This window comes from Hibiscus syriacus, unplaced genomic scaffold, assembly GCF_006381635.1.
Source record: "Hibiscus syriacus cultivar Baekdansim isolate YM2019G1 unplaced genomic scaffold, ASM638163v2 tig00012307_pilon, whole genome shotgun sequence".
Classification (NCBI taxonomy): domain Eukaryota; kingdom Viridiplantae; phylum Streptophyta; class Magnoliopsida; order Malvales; family Malvaceae; genus Hibiscus; species Hibiscus syriacus.
The window spans coordinates 316,247-334,401 of NW_024062269.1; the positions used below are offsets into that span (position 1 = coordinate 316,247).

The 18,155-nt window shown below is 37.7% G+C and overlaps 1 protein-coding gene across 1 annotated transcript; it reads left to right on the top strand.

The window, feature by feature from the left end:
- Positions 1-4,356: 4,356 nt before the first annotated feature.
- On the top strand, positions 4,357-6,002 carry LOC120205142 (40S ribosomal protein S20-2-like). The gene is made up of 4 exons (XM_039205062.1): positions 4,357-4,427; positions 4,875-5,005; positions 5,297-5,410; positions 5,785-6,002. The coding sequence occupies exons 2-4, from the start codon at positions 4,894-4,896 to the stop codon at positions 5,925-5,927; spliced, it is 369 nt and encodes a 122-aa protein (XP_039060993.1). The 5' UTR covers positions 4,357-4,427; positions 4,875-4,893; the 3' UTR covers positions 5,928-6,002.
- Positions 6,003-18,155: the final 12,153 nt, after the last annotated feature.

Sequence of the window (18,155 nt, forward strand, 5' to 3'; positions counted from 1 at the left end):
GAGGTAAGGAGTCTCTCCAAATTGCTTCACGGATAACTTCAATATATATATATTTTTATTCAAAGTCTCGTCACTTCTTTGGTAGCTTTGAGATTCAATAACTTTGGTGAGCTTTATATAACTAATAAACAATTTGAATATATGGTTATGGCTTGACTTTAGGCTCACTTTTAATTTCTAATCCATTTATTCTTTTCTCGGTTATTAGGTCTGCTCAGCTGGTTGATTATATATCTGTATCCGAGCTATGGATGACATTTCTACTCGATGGTCATTAAATGAACAATTTAGTATATATTTTATAATTGGAAATTTAAATTAGTATATATATTAAAAAACAATTTAGACAAAAAATCAAATGAACGAGACCCGTCAAAAAAGGAAATGTACAGCATCATAGTCCTCACGGCACAAATAAAGTTTCTTAGACGACACGGTGGGTGATTTTGTAGGCAGCTGAAATTCAGGAGAAGTGGCTGCTCACATGGCTTTTTTATTACTTTCTTTTACATTACAACTTAAGTGAATAAAATTCATTTTCAAATAAGTTTTATGACTTATTAAAACAATATGTACTTTTGCAATTTATTCGATTTTTAGTATAGTCTCTTGTCAATAGAGGTTATGAGTTAGATTTTAGGTGTAAACTCTTGGATTATTAATACTTGCTAATATTCGAATCTAAGAGCTAAATGAATATGTTTAATAATTGTGATCACGTTACAATAATTACATGTTAAACAAAAAAAGTACTGATCAAGAGCATTAGGCCCGGTACAATAACTCACAATATGGTTCCAAACCCACTGAACCAAGTACCTCCGTCTGATCCCATTCATGTTATACGTGGCTCCATCCCTACCCTCCAAAACCTGTCCCATGTAAGAACCACCACCTCCAGTTCCGTAAATACCCTCGCATAAATCAGCTATTTCCGTTTGGTGCACGTAGAGAGTGTTTAAATCACGGACAGAGAAGGAAGCAGGTAGGTGGTGGGATGGATCTTTTCGTTTTAAGCTTATATATGGATCAACATGAAAACGAGGAAAAATTGCTTAAAACTCTTTGATAACATTCTATACAACACTTTATTCGCATCTCAATGCAAGAATGTTGATAAATAAAAACCCAGTGATTGAGACGCTCAAACGTGTTCGTCAAGAATTCCAAATGATCTTGGACAACCCAAAAACTCCAACTTTCTTCCTAATTTATTCTGTCTTTGTCTTGAAAAAAATCATGTCTTTATCTATTTAGATCCTTGTTCAATGTTTTACAGTGTTTTTCTTAATATCCTTTTCAATATTTTGAAAGACCGTCCCTAGAGTTTGTTGGGATTTTTAAAAAAACTAAACTAAACTTTAATTTTAAATTATTTTACAATATTACCTACAAAATTATTTTACTATATTAAAATTGGTAAAAATATTGATGTTTTTCTTGTATATTAAGCAATAAATAATTAAAATTATCCCCAACAGTGATTTACAGGAAAGGGATGGACATTTTTTTTCTTTAATTTTACTTTTGGTTAGTAGAAGCTTTTTGTTCATATATGAAAGTTAGTAAACAACAATCAATTAGTGCGTGTGCAGATTTTCCAAATGGACGTACAGGATATGACGTTCCTCATTATTTTGTCACGCATGGTTCATGTATTGATTGATGTCTTGAATATTGTAGAATTAATTTTTAAAATGTTTTTATTCATGAATCAGTTAGAACATCAAACTATTTCTATTATATTGGAAACGACATATGATTGTTTAGTGTAGTTGTATGTTACTTCAGAAATAATAATATTTTTATTATTTTATTTTATCTTATTCTTTATTAAAATTATAGTTTTCTTTAATTATCATTATAAAACGTTTTTTCAAATCACTTTATATACTAATGTAACATAACCCCTAAACCCAGCCTGGACGTTATGACTAAATCTAGGCGGTTACATATCGTATTCAGAAATTCTTTTCATATTTAAAACAACGTTAAAAATCCAAATAACATTATCATATGAAATTAGCCATGATATATATATATATATATCAAAAAAACCGTATAAAACATATACAGAACAAAATATCGGTAATACAGATATATCAAGACAGTAGCAAAAACATATGTTAGCAAAATATAACAAAAAGGCATCTGAAAATATATTGTGGTACAAAAATAGGAGTAGTCGATCCTCCTGATGACAAGTCTGCTAGTCTATAGTATGCTACTATATGAAAATGTTAAAATTTACATAATGAGTTAAAAATACTTAGTGTGCTCCTTATGATGTATAAAAGCATACAGATAAAATACTTCAGTAAAAAAAAGTTGATCAAACATGCTTTAAAAATATGAGCATTATCCTCGTCCGATCATCAGAATGTGTAAGTTCCACATAACTATACACCTACATGTACACCCGGTAAGGGTCTTATACATATAGCATAAGGACTTGCAGTAAGGACTTACTTTGTGCATAAAGCGGAGGAGACTGCGATAAGGTCTTACAAGTCATAGACTATACCTGATATACTTTCTCTAATAATACCCCCAATAACAATAATAAACATGTATGTATTCAAGTGAAAACGGTAGTTTAATCAATTAAAACATGAAAATATTCCATACTCATAAATCAAATACAAAAATACAATAACCAGAGATCATATAAGAAATATACTCTAATTCAGATATCAGATAAACAATATTCAAAAAATCAGGTATAGTGTCGTAAAAATATTCAGTATCATTGGAAATCTAAAACAATTGAGATAAATAGTTTAAAACAGAAATGTAACACCATCAGGAAATCTAAAACAATTCAAATAAGGAAGTCTACTATCGAGTCTGTTGATCACAATTAGCGGCAGCGATAGATTATAAGAATCGAAAAATTTATATCAAATTCCTAATATGAACAATAATAATATATATTTAAACAATTTATAGGAACCTACAAGTAACTCTCGAAGAATGTGAATCGAGTGGATTTGACGGACAGGAAGCACCGAATCTAATCGACCCTCGGTCAGGAGAAACACGAGCACCTTCATTAAAATATATTCCCGAATTAATTCCATATTCAAACATCAACTAAATAAGCAAATATGGGCTCGATTCGGGGTTTCAGATCATAATTTAGAAAAAACAAATCGCAAAATCGGATTCAAGACGTCGAAAAATGTCGAGAAAGAGGATTCCTGAAAAAGTCAATTGCAATCAACGGTCAATGGTTAACTGGTTCAGATCGGGTTAGACATACGGGTCAACCCATTTCTAGAAGTCCACCTGGTGGTGGACCTTCCCCACATGCATCGACCACGTGTGGGGGAGCATGCGGGGCATTTGAGGGTCAAAAAAATTCCTATATGCATTTTAAGGGGTTTTGAGACACTTACCAAGCTTTGTTCAAGCAGTGAACGACAGAGAGCTCGACTTCACAACGTCAAAAACTTGATCTTCCTCACCCACTCACACGCCGGTGGCAACAGAGACAAGATGGACACTGATGGACTCGGGACGACGCAAAGAACATGATGATAGGAGGTGTAAAAACGAAACAACGGTTGACAACGAAATGTCAATTAAAAATTTCCTACTAAAAGAGAAAAGGTTGAAGAGGGAGAGGGGAAGGGTTTAAACTCTCCATAGATGGAAAGTTTATGATTCTCCAAATTTAATCCAAATTTCACTATGATCCCTGAATTTAATTAAAATTTCAATTTAGTCATCGGAATAAATTTTGAGAAAATTTTATGCCCTAATTTGGAGTGTGACAACTAATTAATTTAAGGTTTTTGAAACTTTCTTAAATTTGAGGGGTTTGAGAAATTTATTCAAAAATTCAAACATTAAGAGCTTTCTTTCCAAAACATAAACAACAAACCTTAAAATTATTCTTATCAAACAGCCATCAATAGAGATAAAAACATAAAAAAAAAATTAGATTGATTTTCAATGGGTTTAATGAATGAAAAAAAATAATGAAATACGAATAATTTGATATTAATTTTGTCAAAAATAATAATAAGTAATAGATAATGATTACTTGACGATGGCAATGACGGTCGAAGAAACTGACAACCACATCGTCACGCCAATAATGATTTAACGACCCAATAACTAAATTGAAACATAGGCTAAAATTAAAATATTTTAAATTTAAAAATTTAGTGAGTAATGGCGATTTATAGGAGTATTTTTTTAAGGAATCAATCCAGCATTTTTAGTGGGCTTACACATGGAGCCTAGTTAGTGATAGTTGGGCCGTAAAATTTAAAATGATCAGAGCAGTTAGTCAACCAAAAAACCCTAACTCTAGGCTCGTCACGTCACATATATATCTTCTACAAAGCCTTCCCTCTGTTTTTCCATCATTCTTTCAGTAAAGAGGCAGCAGCGGCACTCTCTTTCTCTCACGCCTTCAGGTTTCTCTCTCGATTTCCCTCCATTTTCATGGTATTTTCTTTTTACGTGTTAAAAAGTTTGGATTAGAGTAGGTCCTTAGGTCTTTATTCTTGGATTTTTTAAGGCTTTATCTTTAATCGGAATAGTAATATCCCATAATATTCTGGATTGAAACCTTTTCCATTTTTTGCAATATGTGCACTTGCTGGAGTTTTTTTATTTATTTATTTCATCTGAAAAGGAGGAGCAGTCTGTTCCATTTGAGTTTATTTCTTAACTTTTTAAAGATAATAATGGGTTTTGAGCTATGTAAGGAATATGTGAAAGTTTTGAATTACTCTTGTAATTTTGAACTTCGTTGTTGCATTCCATGTGGGATTCATTCCTATGATTTTGTGATTTTGAACTTTGCGATTAACTTTTTGATGTGATTATTTATTTATTTGGAATATAATTATTCTGAACAGAAACAAAAGGTCAAGAATCATGGCATATGCTGCAATGAAGCCGACCAAGCCTGGTTTGGAGGAATCCCAGGAGCAGATTCACAAGATTAGGATCACTCTCTCCTCTAAGAATGTGAAGAACCTCGAGAAAGGTACAATATTTTGTATGCAGAATAGACTATATTCATTTATTGTGATTACTTCCTCGGGATCTTTTGTTATTTGTTTATTCAATTTGCTTTTCCATATTGGTATATCATATACAAAGTTTCTCGATAAAGATAGGGGTACATCATATACAAAGTTTCTCGATAAAGATAGGGGTATATCATATACAAAGTTTCTCGATAAAGATAGTGTTTTTTGTTTGATTGATGGTATGGATTCAATTGATATTCAACTAGCATTAGATTGAGCCTAACATTTTGCTGTTTGACTGGTAGTTTGTGCTGACTTGGTTCGTGGTGCCAAGGATAAGAGATTGAGGGTTAAGGGACCAGTAAGAATGCCCACCAAGGTTCTTCACATTACCACGAGGAAATCTCCCTGTGGTGAAGGTATGTTTTTACATTGCATTGTACGGTTTGAATGTTACTTTATTAGAATCTTTGATTGTTATTGTGAAGGCATGTTTTAAAATTTAAAAGGACGTTATGTGCATGAGTAGCTTTCTTCCTTTATGCATTTTTAAACATATGGGGTTTTTTTTACTTGGTGCATATCTTCTCTTTTTCCCTACGTAAATGGAGTTTATATGTTAAATTGTTTTATTTTAGTTGGATGCCCACAGGTTTACCTTTGAATATGATTGTCAGTGTAGGTTATGGTTGTGGTTTTACATGTAGCCTGATAAAATGAAGTGTGGTTAGATTTTCATGTAACACGAGTAATTTGTATGGATGATTGATTAGACTATTTGCGTTCTTTGTAGGAACAAATACATGGGATCGATTTGAGCTTCGTGTTCACAAGCGAGTCATTGACCTTTTCAGCTCACCGGATGTGGTCAAGCAGATTACTTCTATCACCATCGAGCCTGGTGTCGAGGTGGAGGTCACAATTGCAGATTCTTAAATGTTCCTCACCTAGTTTTACTAGTTTTGTTGGATTTGAACTCTTTCATTGGATGTTACCTTCGCAGATTTTGTTTTTGATTTTCTTACTTGAAAGATTATGGTTGCATTTTCTGTTTATGCATTATTTGAGATTAAAATATCATGAAATGAGCAGCTTTCTATTGCATTCAAATATAAAATCAAATAAGCATGTATTTGTAATGCTTGGGATTCGATAATGGAGCAAAGGGTATGACGGCTAGTGATGCCTTTTTCTTCAAAACAACTCCAAATTTCTCTTCTATATCAGGCTTTGCCCCCTTTGGCATTTTCCATTCAAATGAATGCACCAGCGTATCTGCCGTCATTTTCACGTCCAACGCCTCCCGGACCCAAATGGTAAATACTGAATTATTCCCTCGGGCTGAAAATTAAGCCTAGATTCACTAGGCTTATAGAGTAGTTTAGTCGTTGCATCATATTACTGAATTTTAGAAGTATTATGCGATTAGGTATTTTATATTATATTAAAGATGAGAATTTTGAGGTATCTTTTCTTGATTAGGATTGACAGCTATTATGGTTATCGCTATTGTCAAGAAGCGTAACAGCACTATCGCAAGAAAACCCTAACGCAAGAAAAGTTCTTCGCAACATCGAAGAGAAGACGCAGAATCTTGGACCACCGGAGGTTCCCTCTATCTTGCCACCAGCGGACCCCCCAGACACCGAACACAATGATCATATGACAGAAGATACACCGGGAGAGATTCTTGAAACCATGGAAGTAATAGAACCCTTAGAAAACAACAATAAAACGAGGATAACAGGCAACGAAAACAGGACATCTCACGAGAATATTTCAGAAACAGATTCTGATTGGATAATGAAGGGAACGAACAAACTGTGGAAAGAGTAAGCAAACAAATTGGGAATACGCAAAGAACACCGTGTAATATGTCCTATGCTAACGCGGTAGCAGGAAGTTCAATCCAGATTGAAGAAATTCCTCCGTGTCTTGACGATGTTACGGTAGGTGAAGGGGAGGTCATAGTCGATACAAGCGGATTGGTTCCAACGGTGGATTTTGCTGAGGATGTCCAAACACGTATTCACTATAGTATGAGAAGGTCGGTTATAGTTAGATTACTGGGACGTAAAATAGGGTATAGAGCCCTATTATCAAGAATCCAAGTTCTGTGGAAACCGCTAGGAAAATTCCAGGTAGTAGACGTCGACAACGACTACTACATGGTAATGTTTGAAAAAGAAGCTGATTATGTTCGTGTCCTGACGGAGGGACCCTGGATATGATAGTTACCTCACCGTTCAACCATGGAGTCAAACGTTCTCTACAGCCGAAAACTTCCCATCTCAGGTAATTGTTTGGGTAAGAATACCAAAACTCCCATATCGATACTATTTGAAGCTTTGTTCAAGCGTATCGCGGCAGTAATTGGGAGAGTGATCAAAATTGACTATAATACATTACTCGGTGAAAGAGGAAAATTCGCAAGGTTAGCCGTAGTGGTTAACCTAAATAAACCGCTAATCCCAAGCATTCGCGTTAACGGGGTTCTACAACACTTGAGAGTATGAAGGGCTGCAACAGATTTGCTGCAAGTGCGGTAAATATGGCCATGTAACGGAAGGATGTGGTGTTACACCCTCACCTGAAACGTCTGAAACATCAATAACCATGGAGAACCAGGAAATTCGAGACAAACCAACCGAAACAGATGCAACCTTTGGTCCATGGATAATGGCAACAATAAGAAAAGAAAGAATCGAAGAACAACAACCCCCCAGTACTGATTCAAGGCCGGAAGGGAATAGGACATGTTCTAGATTTGAAGCATTAGGAACAACTGAAAAGGACAAGGTATCTGAGATTGAAACTTCATTGGCAATGGAACTCCCACCAAACTCGACAGCAAATGCAAACATGAAAGAGCGAACCAATAAGCAACCCAAAGGAAACCCAAGGCAGTTGCAAGGAGAGAGCAAAGAACCAAAGAGCATAGATAACCCGAACCAGGTTAAAGGGAAGGGCATTATAAGAACTGACGCAAGCTCCCCAGTGGCAATAAAACCGACAACCCCAAGGAAACAGTCATTTAAACCCATAGTTTTAACTCCGGAAAAGGACAACACTCGGCTGTGACAATATTGGAAGAAGGAAGGGAAACACTACGAGGGAGGATCTTGCATGGAAACAAAAACCAGAGGGGAGGAACAAGGGCAGAAAACATCTTGGCACAAAAAGGATTAAAAATAAAGCATGCTAAAGAATTTCGAGCACCTCCACATCCTATTCTGTCCGATTGGATTCACCCCATCGGACAAAGAAAGGATAGTACAGTGAGGATAAAAGAACGAGGTGAAGCATTGTCTCAAGAAACCAAACAAAAGGAGACCGGCCAAGTGACAGAAAGTAAAGATTCGGGTTAGAATGATAACCTTGTAAGCCAAGAAGGTTTGATTGACGTTAGGGTGCAAGAGGTGTAAACCATCTCGTTGAGCCAATAAAAGGTATCGCTTCCCGTCATCAATACCATCCATGTTTAAATTCTTGTTTTGGAATTGCCAAGAGGCAGGAAGCCCCTCTTTCAAAGGATACTTGAGAGAGTTTTGTGGAAAGAATAAACAAATATGGTGGCACTACTCGAAACAAGGATTAGCGGGGACAAAGCGGACAAGGTGATTTCGAAATTTGGATATCCGAATTCCTTCATAGAAGCTAAAGGCTTTAGTGTGGGTATTTGGATATTATGGGAAGATTCCATGGTAGTTGATATACTACTGAACATATCCTCTCAATTCATACATGGCCGTGCTCGAGAGATTGAGGCGACAAAATGGACTTTTTTCACAGCCATTTATGCAAGCCCCCATGCAAATAAACGCAAGGAGGTTTGGGAGATGTTAACCGCACTCAACCCAGGAAAAGATGAAGCATGGCTACTGGGTGGCAATTTTAATGCAACGTTACGGTTTGAAGAACGGAATGGTGGCTCAACCCGTGGTATTGGACCGAGCAAGCTATTCCACTACTTTATAGCAGAAGTAGAACTGATGGAAGTTGACTATCGAGGTTCAGATTTTACGTGGAAACGGGGTGGATTGTGGAAACGATTAGACCGGTGCTTATTCAACGAGGCACTTGCCAATGCATCTCCTTTATCACTTGTGGCCCATCTAGACCGCATAGGTCGGATCATTGCCCCATATTATACCATGAAGCTGAGGGGAATAGCAACAATGAGGAGAAACCCTTCAGTTTCCTCGCTGCATGGCAGAATCATCTCGCATTCCCTGAGCTGATACGAGCCTACTGGAAGATGATCAAGGTACACTTGAAAATATCGAATCCTTCAAGATAAAGGTCAGTGAATGGAACAAATCTGTATTTGGCCATATTGGCACACGAAAGAAGAAACTGATAGCACGATTGAGAGGAATAGATAGAGCCCTCCATAGAGATTATTCAGAACGATTGATACAGTTAGAATCTGAATTGTAGATCGAACTAGACAAGGTAATGGAACAAGAAGAGAGTTTGTGGTTCCAAAAATCAAAACATCAATGGATAACTCAGGGAGATAAGAATACTAAGTTCTTTCATACATGTATCATGCAACGAAGAAGCACTAATTTCATTCAAAGCGACAATCTCCGACGCATCGTTAGAGTAGAGAAAATCTCTACTTTAGAGATGAATTTCAACTCCAGCCCATCTCAACTTTCAATGCTAGAATAGAGAAAAACTACAGTGATACTCTACATCTGAAGTTGCACTGTAGTTGCGTTATATATTATTTATTTTTATTTTTTTATTTGTTATTTTTGTTATTTTTTACTTTCTTTTGTTATTTTCTTTTTCTTTATTACATTATTTTCTCTTATTCTATCTTTTATGTTTTTTTATTATAATTTCTATACAATAAAATAAAAATTAAATATAATAAATTTAAGAAGATTAAATTGTAAGATATATAAAAATACATTGAAATTAAATAAATAAACATAATAATAATTAAATATTGTAAGTAAAGTAGAGTTGGTGGTAATGTAGAGATAATATCGGATATGAATTACTATTTCATATTTAAAATAAAAATAGAGATACTGTAAAGTAGAGATTAGGGCCGGAGATACTTTTAATTATGTGACCGCAATGGGTGCTCAACCCAAGAGCAAATAAAAGCAGTGGCAGTTGACTTTTATAAAGATCTCTTCCAATTATAGGCATTCGAGGCAACTTTCCCTCTATTCCAGCAGCCACAATGAAGGAATTAAATAGACCAGTACCGGATCCAGAAGTAAAACAAGCAGTGTTTGGGATGAGTCCACTGAAGGCGCCCGGAGCAGATGGTTCACACACTATATTTTATCAGCAAAATTGATCGACGGTAGGAAAAAATGTCTGCAACTTTGTGAAGGAAATTTTTGCTGGTAAAGATTTTGAGGAATCCCTTAACCGGACCCTTATCGTTCTCATGCCCAAGGTCCGAAGTCCAGAAATAATTACCCAATTCAGACCAATCAGTCTTTGCTCAGTATTTTACAAAGTAATAACGAAGCTTATAGTTAACCGCCTGAAACCTCTTCTCCCTGTATGGGTATCCCATAACCAAACAAGCTTTGTACCGGGTAGATCGATAACGGAAAATATAATCATAGAACGTGAAGTAATGCATTCGATGAAGGCGAAAAAAGGACTCATGGCGATCAAAATCGATCTAAAAAAAGCCTACGATCGGTTAGAGTGGTCTTTCATTAACGATACACTCTAGGATATGGGTCTGCCAAAGAATTTCCGGGAATTAATCACGAGGTGCATCTCGATTGTGTCAACACAAATACTGTGGAATGGCTCAGCTGCGGAACCATTTATACCTACACAGGGCATTCGTCAAGGAGACCCCTTATCCCTATAATTATTCGCATCATGAATGGAGCTTTTAGCACAAGCGATTCAATAAAGCATTATGGAACATTCCTGGAAATCAGCTCGTTTAGCTCGCAATAGACCGGAAACTTCACACCTATTCTTTGCAGATGACATGATGTTTTTTTCTCAGAAGCAACAAAGACCAAATCACAATTATGGAAAAAATCCTAACCGAGTTTTGCCATGCTTCGGGTCAGAAGGTGAGCATAACAAAAACCAATATTCTCTTTTCCAAGAATGTGGACAATCAAAACAGGAAGACGATAAGTGCTATGTGCGGATTGACGGAGGTTAAAAATCTAGGCAAATATCTCAGGGTTCCCTTGCTACATGAGAGGGTTACTAAGGCTACATATCAGTACATAACGCAAAGGGTAAAGGATAAGCTGGCTGGATTGAGAGCGAAAAGCCTGTCACTAGCAGGCCGAATCACGCTAACTAAAGCAGTGCTTTCTTCTATCCCATACTACACAATGCAATCATCTATGATCCCAAAAGGAACCTGCCGAGATATAGAGAGATTAATTAGGAATTTTATATGGGATAAATCAGAGACAAAACATGGAGTTAGCTTAGTCAATTGGAAGTACAACTGCAATCCCATTGTGAATGGTGGTCTCGGCTTCAAATACCCGGAAAAACAAAACGATGCATTCCTAATGAAAATTGCTTTCAACTTGGTGCTTCATTTGAGCCAGCTGTGGGCTCAAGTTCTCCGTTCAAAATATAAATGGGAAGGTAACGTACCAAGAGAGATAACAAGACAACACTGCTCAAGACTTTGGAAAGGTCTCAGCCTAGTTTGGGGTGACGTTCGTAATAGTTTAATATGGACGGTTAGAGATGGAACCTCTATAGACTTCTGGAAGGATCCTTGATTAAGCGATATAGGTCCACTAGAAGACCATATAATAGATCCCAACGCAACAACAATCATAGGTGCTGTAACGGTGGCGGAGATGGTAAATAATCAAGGAAGTTGGAAGTGGACGATAATTTCTCCTTTGCTTCCACAAGAAATTCTGCATAGGTTAATGGCAATGATGACTCCAACAGAAGTTCAAGTTGTCGAGGGTCCAGGCTGGAAGTGGAATCCATCTCGAACCTTCACAGCTCGATCAGCATATGATATACGAGCAGGAGCTAACAGAAAAAATATGGAAGGTAATAGCTAAATACCGAGGTCTGCAAAAAAATAAAATTCTTTTTTGGTTGATTGTTGGTGATAAACTCCTCACAAATAAGGAATGAGTGAGAAGGCATATGAGTTCACGATCGAACTGTGGGGTGTGTGATTCGGAAGAGGAAAATCTGAAACACCTACTCTGGGATTGCCCGCCGGCAAAGGAAGCTTGGAAACAATTGATTCGACCTGAAAAATTTACGGAATTCCTCACGATGAACACAAAAGAATGGATAATGATAAACCTCGAGAAGTCGAATTACTTTGCAAGAAATGATGAGAATTAGAGCCTACTGTATGGTGCGATAATATGGTTGATTTGGAAGCATCGAAACCAATGTGTTTTTTGACCCAGAAAAGTTGGGACATGAAACCATCCTTGCACAAGGTAAAAGAATGCAAATGAAAGGAATTCAAGCTTTGGAGGCAACAATCAAAGCAAGCAACCCCGGGCTACAAAAGCCAACTAGGACTATACGATGGGAACCCCCACCGAACGATTGGGTAAAAGTGAACACGGATGGAGCAAGATAAACACAAAATGGGTACGCAAAACATGAGGAGGAGTAATAAGATCAAGTGATGGGGAATGGATAATTGGTTTTGCTAAAGCAGTGGGGATATGCTCGGTGATTGAAGCGGAACTTTGGAGAATTTTCGAAGGATTAACACATGCATGGAAACTAGGTGTAAAAGAGGTGCTATTGGAAACCGACAGAGCAGAGGCTTTTGATATGTGCTCAGAAAATAGACAAGCGGTGGCGTCACCTGTTAAAAGTTTCAAAGTTTGGCAATCAATTTTGGAAAATATTTTTTTTTTCAAAATTTGATAAATATTTCTTTGAAAAATATTTTTCAAAGTTTGGTAAAATTTTGGTAGATGTTTGTTGAAAATAGGAATAGGTAAATTCACTTTAGTCATTGCACTTTAGGGTATTTTCAAAGATTAGTCCCTAAGTTTCTACTACAAATACCCTTACCCATTTAGCTTCAAAATCATCCCAAAACATTTCTTTCTTCCTATACTAGAGAGCTTTCTTGTGAGTAGTGAGTGTTTTGTGAACACCTGTAAATTTTCTCTCTTAGTAAAAGATCTGCAGTAGCCCGGAGACGTAAGCACAATTGGCTTAACTCCGTTATCAATTTTCGGGTATTATTTTTCCGTTTTTAATTCGTATTCTCACTAATCTGGTTATAGGAAAATTACTTGTACTTGGTTTATTTTCCTTACAACTGGTAATCAGAGCTTTTTGTTGTGAATTTTGTCAAATTTTCTGCGAGATTACTATTCATTACTATTCATGTGAATAGTGAATTTCGTGAATAGTGAAATTCGGTCGGCGATACGAGTTTGTCGACGGTGGTGTTCTAATACACGGTGATTCGCAAGAATTGTCAGAAACGATACAAACGAAGCCAGATTCGAGTGGGAGCGATGGCTGCAGACGAAGGGAAGGTGAAAATTGAAAAGTTCGATGGTGCGGACTTTGGCTTTTGGAAGATGCAGATTGAAGATTTTTTGTACCAGAAAAATCTATATCAACCTCTCTCAGGAAAGAAACCAGAGGGCATGAAGGATGAAGATTGGGCTCTTCTCGACAGACAAGCCCTCGGAGTTATCCGGCTGACGTTATCCCGCAATGTTGCTTTTAACATAGCAAAAGAAAAGACCACAACGGGTCTTATGGCGGCTCTCTCCAGTATGTACGAGAAGCCATCGGCCTCAAACAAAGTTCATTTGATGAGGCGATTATTCAATTTGCGGATGGCGGAAGGGGCATCGGTGGCACAACACCTAAATGAACTCAACACAATCACAACCCAGTTGATTTCAGTGGAAATTGAGTTCGATGATGAAGTTCGAGCTTTAATTCTCTTATCATCTCTACCAGACAGTTGGAATGCTACTGTTACAGCAGTCAGCAGTTCGTCGGGAAACAGCAAATTAAAATTCGACGATGTTCGGGATCTGGTATTGAGTGAAGAAATTCGACGAAGAGAATCGGGTGAAGCATCAACCTCCTCAGCCTTGCACACGGAGTCTAGAGGGAGAACTTCAGAAAGAAATTCAAATCGTGGCAGATCAAAATCCAGAAGGGGCAAATCAAGAACAGGAAATAAAGATTTTACCTGTTATAATTGCGGCAAGAAGGGTCACTTCAAAAGAGATTGCCGAGCACTGAAAAAAAATACCGGCGCACAAGAATCTGCCAACATGACGGAGGAGACAGGTGATGCAATGATTTTAAGCGTCAACAGTCCGATTGAATCATGGATCTTGGATTCAGGGGCATCTTTCCACTCCACCCATGCCGAGAAATTATGGAGAACTATGTCAGTGGTGATTTTGGGAAGGTTCATCTTGCTGATGATGAAACCTTAAAGATCGTCGGAAAAGGAGACATCCGACTAAAGTTGCCAAACCAGACCACCTGGAAGCTGACAGGAGTGAGACATATTCCTGGCCTCAAAAGAAATCTGATTTCTGTTGGACAGCTTGATGGAGAAGGATATAGCACAACCTTTTCAGGCTGTGAATGGAAGATTACCAAAGGAGCACTCGTCATTGCTCGTGGTAAGAAGACTGGTACTCTCTATATAACCTCAAATTTAGAGAATATCATTGCAGTAGCAGATGCTGATGGAAAATCAAACTTATGGCACCAAAGGCTTGGCCATATGAGCGAGAAAGGAATGAAGATACTTCTGTCAAAAGGGAAGCTGTCGGATCTAAAGAATGTAGATGTCAGACTATGCGAGGATTGCATCTTTGGAAAACAAAAGAAAGTCAGTTTTACAAAGATTGGCAAGACTCCCAAGGCAGAAAGGTTAGAATTGGTTCATACTGATGTATGGGGACCATCCCCTGTTCCATCTCTTGCAGGCTCACTATATTATGTCACCTTCATCGATGATTCAACAAGGAAGGTGTGGGTTTATTTTCTGAAGAAGAAATCAGAAGTCTTTGATACCTTCAGAAAATGGAAGGCCATGGTGGAAAATGAGACTGGTTTGAAAGTCAAGCGGTTGAGGTCTGAGAATGGATGAGAGTACAGAGACAATAGTTTCAGAGATTTCAGCGCAAACAATGGGATCAAGATGGAGACAACAGTTCCCATAACACCGCAGCAGAATGGCGTAGTAGAGCGCATGAACAGAACTCTGAATGAACGTGCCAGAAGCATGAGGATACATGCCGGATTGCCCAAATTTCTATGGGCTGAAGCTATCAACACTGCAGCTTACCTGATCAACCGTGGGCCCTCGGTTCCTTTGGATGGCGGAATACCAGAGGATGCTTGGTGCAAGAAAGAAATAAACCTTTCACACTTAAGAGTGTTTGGTTGTATTTCTTATGTACACATAAACTCTGCTGAAAGAAGTAAACTTGATGCCAAGTCCAACAAATGCGTCTTTGTTGGTTACGGTGGTGATGAGTTCGGTTACCGGTTTTGGGACTGCAAAAATCGAAAGATCATCAGAAGCAAAGACGTCATTTTCAATGAAAATGTGATGTACAAAGATAGGTCAACCGCAGAATCAAGTAATACCGAAGCTGAAACAAAGGAATTTGCTGAGTTCGAGGAGATTTCTGGAAATGATGTTCAGATCAATCCTGAAGCAGTTCAAGAAGAACCACACACACCAGAACTGAGACGCTCCTCCAGAATTCCTAAACCAACCCAACGGTATTCGCCTTCTTTACACTACTTGTTGCTGACTGACAATGGTGAACCAGAGTGCTATGATGAAGCAATGCAAGTGAATGATTCAGTCAAGTGGGAGTCTTCCATAAAAGATGAGATGGACTCGCTTATGTCAAATCAGACATGGGAATTAGCTGAATTACCACCAGGCAAGAAAGCGCTCCATAACAAGTGGATTTACAGGATCAAAGAAGAGCACGATGGGAGCAAACGCTACAAAGCAAGATTGGTTGTCAAAGGCTTTCAGCAAAAAGAAGGTATTGACTACAATGAAATTTTCTCTTCAGTCGTAAAATTGTCTACAATCAGACTGGTGTTGAAAATTGTAGCTGCAAAGAATTTACATCTTGAGCAGTTAGATGTAAAGACAGCTATCCTTCATGGTGATTTGGAGGAAGAAATCTATATGAGGCAGCCAGAAGGCTTCATAGAGGCAGACAAGAAAAACCTGGTATGCAGGTTGAAGAAGAGCTTGTATGGTTTAAAACAAGCTCCTAGACAGTGGTACAAGAAGTTCGATAACTTCATGAGTAGCAGTGGTTTTATCAGATGCCAAGCAGATCATTGTTGCTACATCAAGAGGTTTGACAACAACTTCATTATTTTATTATTGTACGTTGATGACATGCTCGTTGCAGGCTCAGACATGCAAGAGATTATACACTTGAAGCAAAAATTGTCGAAGCAGTTTGCTATGAAGGATCTGGGCGTTGCAAAGCAGATTCTTGGGATGAGGATCAAGAGAGACACAAAGTCGGGGACTTTGATGTTATCACAGGCTGAGTACATCAACAAAGTACTCTCCAGGTTCAACATGCAAGATGTTAAACCAGTAAGTACACCTTTAGGTGTTCATTTCAGACTCTCCAAAGACCAATCACCAAAGACGGAGGAAGAACGTGCATACATGGTGAAGGTGCCGTATGCCTCAGCAATTGGAAGTCTGATGTATGCCATGGTTTGTACCAGACCAGATATTGCTCATGCAGTGGGAGCTGTTAGCAGGTACATGAATAATCCGGGCAAGGTACACTGGGAAGCAGTCAAATGGATCCTCAGATATCTTCGGGGTACCACAAACAAAGCACTTTGGTTCAAAGGTGGAGATATGATATTGACAGGCTATGTAGATGCTGACTTAGCCGGAAATGTCGACATCAGAAGGAGCACTACAGGGTATGTCTATACTCTAGGAGGAACTGCAGTGAGTTGGGTTTCTCAACTACAGAAGATAGTTGCTCTCTCCACAACTGAAGCAGAATATGTCGCTGTTACGGAAGCCAGCAAGGAGATGGTTTGGCTCCAAAGTTTCTTGGAAGAGTTAGGCAAGAAACAAGAAAACAATATCTTGTATTGCGACAGTCAAAGTGCTATCCATCTAGCAAAGAATCCGTCTTTTCATTCCAGGACAAAGCGCATACAATTGAGATATCATTTTATCCGGTCTCTTCTGGAAGATGGGATTTTGAAACTTGAAAAGATTAGTGGAGCTCAAAATCCGGCAGACATGTTGACAAAGACGGTGACTACGGACAAACTGAAGTTGTGTTCAGCTTCAGTTGGCATGCTAGAATAACAAGACCAGACATGCTGCTGCATTGATCGAGGTGTGAAGACATATTAAAATCAGTCTTCAAGTGGGAGATTGTTAAAAGTTTCAAAGTTTGGCAACCAACTTTGGAAAATGTTTTTTTTTTCAAAGTTTTGTAAATGTTTATTTGAAAAATGTTTTTCAAAGTTTGGTAAAATTTTGGTAGATGTTTGTTGAAAATAGGAATGGGTAAATTCACTTTAGTCATTGCACTTTAGGGTATTTTCAAAGATTAGTCCCTAAGTTTCTACTATAAATACCCTTACCCATTTAGCTTCAAAATCATCCCAAAACATTTCTTTCTTCCTATACTAGAGAGCTTTCTTGTGAGTAGTGAGTGTTTTGTAAACACCTGTAAATTTTCTCTCTTAGTAAAAGATCTGCAGCAGCCCGGAGACGTAAGCACAATTGGCTGAACTCTGTTATCAATTTTCGGGTATTATTTTTCCGTTTTTAATTCGCATTCTCACTAATCTGGTTATAGGGAAATTACTTGTACTCGGTTTATTTTCCTTACATCACCGACCATCCTGCAACATATAATGGAATTGATCAAGAGAAATTGGACAGTGACCTTCATGTAAACCCGACGACTAGTGAATAGAGTAGACAAGAATGATAGAGAATGATGACTTTGAGGGAGCAACTTTCCTCGAGCCTACAGGTCTAGCAACCCTCAAACTCCAAGACGACATTAGGAACTTAAAGCATTATTAGTTAAGTTAATTAGTTTTTCTCTTCTTCATTTACCAATAAAAGATGAGAATTTTGAAGTGACGAGTAGAAAAAAAATAGATTGCAAAAATAGTTCT

What these genes read in the sequence shown, in the direction of transcription:
- LOC120205142 (XM_039205062.1), top strand. Translation starts at nt 4,894, where the DNA reads ATGGCATATGCTGCAATGAAGCCGACCAAGCCTGGTTTGGAGGAATCC. An exon ending in TGTGAAGAACCTCGAGAAAG is followed by an intron (nt 5,006 to 5,296) that starts GTACAATATTTT and finishes TTTGACTGGTAG; the next exon opens with TTTGTGCTGACTTGGTTCGT. An exon ending in GAAATCTCCCTGTGGTGAAG is followed by an intron (nt 5,411 to 5,784) that starts GTATGTTTTTAC and finishes CGTTCTTTGTAG; the next exon opens with GAACAAATACATGGGATCGA.